This window comes from Erinaceus europaeus, chromosome 17, assembly GCF_950295315.1.
Source record: "Erinaceus europaeus chromosome 17, mEriEur2.1, whole genome shotgun sequence".
In the NCBI taxonomy this organism is placed as follows: domain Eukaryota; kingdom Metazoa; phylum Chordata; class Mammalia; order Eulipotyphla; family Erinaceidae; genus Erinaceus; species Erinaceus europaeus.
Genome location: NC_080178.1, coordinates 65527746 through 65533201, shown reverse-complemented (window position 1 = coordinate 65533201; position 5456 = coordinate 65527746). Strand labels below are relative to the sequence as shown.

At 44.1% G+C, this 5456-nt stretch overlaps 1 protein-coding gene across 1 annotated transcript; it reads right to left on the bottom strand.

Annotated features, from left to right (window-relative positions):
- Nucleotides 1-262: 262 nt before the first annotated feature.
- Nucleotides 263-1347, bottom strand: LOC103117461 (olfactory receptor 52M1). The gene has a single exon (XM_007527518.2). The coding sequence runs from the start codon at nt 1345-1347 to the stop codon at nt 394-396; it is 954 nt and encodes a 317-aa protein (XP_007527580.1). The 3' UTR covers nt 263-393.
- Nucleotides 1348-5456: the final 4109 nt, after the last annotated feature.

The following is a 5456-nucleotide window of genomic DNA, read 5'->3' as shown; positions in this document are numbered from 1 at the left end:
CAACCAAAACATTAGATCTAGAAAGCTTGTTTTGTATTTAGTTTTTAAAAGTCAGGTTATTTTGTTCTATCTTGTGTAAAATAGGATATAAATACAACCTAACTCATAAGATGTCTGGATACTTGTAAGAATGGCATAGTTGCAAAATAAGCATCAAATAATTCATAACTGGTGTAATTGTTTTTACTTCCTTTCCAGCTCAAATTTCCCTTAACCCATGAAAAAAAAAAAAAACTTCACCGTTAGAATTTAATTGTACATTCTTACCATTCCTTTGGAATTACAGAAGTTGGAAACCAGTGTCTTAACACTTCAGACTGCTTGCAATTCAGTTGGGTCCAGATGTCCGCCATATTTACATGCCTCAATGAATTCATGAGAGAATATAACTTGTCATCTGATCTTGGTTTCTGTCTTCAGGATTTGGAGAAGCCTTTCTCGGATCTGCTTAGTGCGAACAGCATAGACAATGGGATTGAGGATTGGAGGAATGAGGAGATAGAAATTGGCCAGCAAGGTATGAATTGGAGGAGGGACATGGTGACCAAATCGGTGAATAAGGGAAGAGACAGCAATAGGAACATAAAAGATCAAGATGGCACAGATGTGAGAACCACAGGTCCCCAGTGTCTTAAGCCTGGCCTCAGGGGTGGCCAAGCCCATCACTGCCTTGAAAATCATCACATAGGAGGCAGCTATACCCACTGAGTCAAGTATCAGCACCAGGAAGCCAATAGTCAGCCCGTACACATTGTTGACCCTGCTGTCACCGCACGCCAAGGTTACCACTGCCATGTGTTCACAGTAGGAGTGGGAAATGACCCTGGCTTTGTAAAGGGGTAGCCGCAGACGGATCATCAGGGGCAGGGGTCCAATGTAGACCGCACCCCGGAGGAGGGCAACCAGTCCCAGACGGCCCACCACAGCATTGGAGAGCACAGTCATATGACGGAGCGGGTCACAGATGGCCACGTAGCGGTCAAAGGCCATGGCAAGGAAGATGCCTGACTCAACAGTGGCAAAGCAGTGTACGAAGAACATTTGAACCAAGCAGGCATCCATGCCAATGTCACCAGCACCAAACCAGAAGATTCCCAGGAGCTTTGGCATAGTGGAAGTGGACAGAACTAGGTCAATGATAGCCAGCATGCACAGGAAGAAGTACATGGGTTGATGCAGGCTACGCTCCACCCTGACCACAGCCAGGATGGTGGCATTTCCCACCACAGCCACCAGGTACATGGAGCCAAAGGGGATTGAGAACCACATGTGCAGGGACTCCAGCCCAGGGATGCCAATGAGCCGGAAGGAGCTGGGTAATGTGCAGGCATTATGAAACTTGAGCATAATGATTCACCAACGAACCCAGGATATGGTAGAATCTTTCTCTAGGAATGAGATTCCTAGGTCCTATAATAAAAGGTTTCATTGATTAGCTAAAATGCTAGAAACCTAAAAGCTCCTGAGTGTCACAATTTCACGTCCTTGTTAATTGTATGGCTACAAGTATATGTACCAAACACAAACCAACTATTTCTGTATTAGCAATTTGACCTCAGTGAGTAATGTCATTCCCTAAATAAATGAAATCACTTATGGAAGAGATATCTCTGAGGGTGTGAGGATGGTGATATAGATTTTTTCCTTTTTATTTATAAAAGGAACTGATAAAACCATAAGAGGGGTACAACTTCACACAATTCCCACCACCAGAACTCTGTATCCCATCCCCTTCCCTGATAGCTTTTCCTATTCTTTGTCCCTCTAGGAGTATGGACCCAGGGTCATTATGGGGTACAGAACATATCTAAAATACTGTCTCACTTGTTTCCATCCTAAGATCTCTATTCTCACCTTTATTCCTACTCTTTGGTTCCTGTTTATTAATCATTTTGTCCTGCTTTATCTTACTGCCTTTCAGCCACCAAGTGGCAGATGCTATCATGACTCCATCCTGACTTCCCTGGGCAGATGAGATCTCACCAATGTATCTTGAAACCACAACCTCTCCAGAGCCCTGCCCCACTAGGGAAAGATAGAAACAAGCTGGGGGTAGGGTATGAATCAACCTGCCAATGCCTATGTCTAGTGAAGCAATTACAGAAGCCAGAACTCCCATCTTCTGCACCCCACAAAGAATTTTGATCCATACTTCCAGTGGGGGAGCAGGATGAGAGGGGAAAGATAACCAGAGGGCTCTGAACTCCAACTCCCCCATCAGGACACAGAAAAAAAATGACATTTAAAAGTAATATATATAGGTGTGATAGAGACATGGGACCATGGGGGAAAAAAGGGCAAATATATATTGAGTTATAGAAATAAGTCAACCCCTATCTGTGACCTTGGGAGCACTACTGTAGTTTCCAGTGGAGTGGAGATGCAGAACTGGTGGGACAGTGCGGATTTATACCTCTGTTAGCTTATAATTTTGTGGATCACTATTAAGAAGTCAAATTTCTAAAAATTAAGAGTGGTGAGGGGGTCAGGCAGTAGCACAGTGGATTAAGCGCACATGGCGCCAAGCACAAGGACCAGTGTAAGATCCCATTTTGAGCCCCCAGCTCCCCATCTGCGGGTGGAGTCGCTTTTCAAGCAGTGAAGCAGGTCTGCAGGTGTCCTTCTCTCCCCCTCTCTGTCCTAGCCAACATCAATGGCAACAAAATGGGAGAAAAATGGCCTCCAGGAATAGTGGATTCATAGTGTAGGCACCAAGCCCCAGCAATAACCCTGGAGGCAAAATATATATATATATGGTGAGAAGCATTCAATATAACATTGAGACTAATATGTACAATAAAAAATGCATTTAATATTCCACAATTCTTTTTGAAGTACGTCTCAAAGTCATGGAATGGGACAGATAAGCCATGTCAGCCTGGTATCTCTATCACTGCCACTGTAAACACGTTCCATTTGTAGAAAGGAAAGGAGTGTCCTTTTCAAGGGAATCCAGTCCATACTCTGAAACATCCAAATGTTCTGAGTTGCTTCATCATCGTTACCTTGGAGGTAAATAACCCATTAATTTTTTTGGGGGGGTAGGGGGGCTGTCTCCATAGTTGAAGTTCTGTTCAGGAGAAACAGATAAATTTGGTTCCTGATTATTAAACTATCTTTTCTGCTTTATATCTTAATGCTTTTCAGCAACCAAGTTGCAGATGCTTCCATGATGCCAGCCTGAATTCCCTGGGCAGACAACCTCACCCAATGTGTCCTGGAACCCTACCTCTCCAGAGCCCCACTTAGGGAAAGATACAAACAGGCTGAGTATGGATCGACCTGCCGATGTCCATGTACAGCAGAGAAGCAATTACAGAAGCCAGGCCTCCCACCTCCTGCACCCCACAAAGATCTTCGGTCCATAGTCCCAGAGGGAAAAGAATAGGGAACCTTTCAATGGAGGGAATGGAATATGGAACTCTGATGGGGAGGGAATTGTGTGGAAATGTACAGAATTATACCCCTCATATCCCCACAATCTTGATTTGTTAAATCACTAAAAAAAAAAAAAATGCACAGAAATCAGCCTGTGGTTGATGGGAACCAGGTGGGGTGAAGTCAGGGCATAGGTGAGGGACTGTCTTCACTTTCATATTCTGTCTGGGTTGTCATCTTTATACACAGGCTCTTGATTTGTTTCCTCCGTTCTGTCTCCCCAGATAGGAGTCTCTATGGGCTGCATCATTCACATTACCTCTTCTGGCTGAGTGGGCTCAGACAAGGTACTGATAGGAAACAAGAGGATAAGACTCGAGGATAAGACTACAGAGAAGGGATTGACTGACTCCTCAGTGTCTTCTATCAAGCTCACTTGGCCAGTGTTGGTTTTTCTCCTGAAGGTTACCACTCCAGAAAGGAAGCACTATTGTATTCTGGCAAATGCCCCCTTCCCTCATCTGACCAAGCCTGGGTTAGATAGCATTGTTCACTGCTGATCCCTCTGAATTCCTTAGCCCTTAACCCCTTGCAGATAGTTTCAAATTCCCCTTTGCCTGCGTCACTCATTTTCCATGCACGTGTCAGACGAGGTCCCTATAATATTATACAGTCCTCTGAGTTAGTCCTTTGAAAAAGCCACTTCAGTAGGACACATCTGAAAGATGGCAGCTCTCCCTGTGCTATATCTGAGGCATGAACACCACAGTCATAACAGTCAAAGGCTGGCCTTGCTGTGGTGTCCAGATTTATAGCAATGGGGGACTTGGCTATTTCATCACTCAACCTCTAACCACCTGGATTTCTCAACTTAATGTTAAGCAGAGATAGAAGAGAATAATCTTACTATGCTCTAGGAAGGAGTCCTTGAATGAAGAAAACAGGTAGGGGAGACAGCATAAGTCTGTGGATGAGAGTGTAATACCTGGTCTAAATGAATGAGAATAAAGCACTGTGCCTACCTAAAGCCACCCGGAGGTGTTTTGTGGACTCTTTATCAGATCGCAGGTGTATTGGCATTAGTGAATGCAGATCCTCCAGTCTTTGTCTCTCTGGATTCCTTCCCAGATCTCCTGCCAAGAGAATGTCTTCTCCTTGGCTTGTCTTGGAGTTCTATACAGAAACAGTATAAAGTGGGATGTTGAATGTCCTGATTCAAGTCATCTTTAAGGCTGGAAATCTTCTGATGGCTGTTCCTGTTCTATGTAGAACACCTCTTATAAGTCGCTCTTACCTGGGCTGGATAATGTCTGAGTGAGAGCCTGGGGCTCTGCAAATGCCTCTGAGGCTTGGTGCTTATAAGCATTCTGCTCAGGGATGGAAGGAGCCTCATGTGAACATTGTAACTTCCCACTTCCCTCTGTGGAAAAATTAATAGCTGGTTTTGTCCCAGAAGGATGGACACACTCTAAAAACAAGCAAATTTTATTCGAGGCATTTCAACCTTAGACCAGAAGGGTATATGGAGAAAACGCATCCTTCACAGATTGAATCCCTTGAGTTCAAGTCCTTCTTGGTGATTTGTTGCCTCCCAGTCATCGGAAGCTATTCTGAGGATACCAAGTAGAAATTAGACCTATTGTTAGAGGTGGGGTGAATTTTCCTCAGAGCAAGAACTCAAATATTAATTGTAAATCTTAAAGTTTGATATCCTTCAAGCACTGAGGCAATGAGAGAATGCTGAATGTTAAAGCAAATCAACTAAGACTGGACAATGTAAACTTCCCCACACATCCCCCACCCTGCCTCACCTGTGAGAAAGGACCCAGTGAACCTCCTGTACCTCCTCTGCCTTAGCTAACTCAATTCCAAAGAGAGAAGCCAAGCCAGAGAGAGGTCTGTTGTTGTGTATTCTAATGGAATGTTCATTTGGTTCGTAAAGCATCACAATTTAGGTTAATGTGAAAAGACATGATCTCTAAAACTCCTGAGACCTGAACTCACAAACTAGTGTGGTTGCATACCAGTTCCCGGAAGTTGTTACAATTGAGATGCCATACTGTCCAGGAATGGGGACT

What these genes read in the sequence shown, in the direction of transcription:
- LOC103117461 (XM_007527518.2), bottom strand. Translation starts at nt 1,347, where the DNA reads ATGCTCAAGTTTCATAATGCCTGCACATTACCCAGCTCCTTCCGGCTC.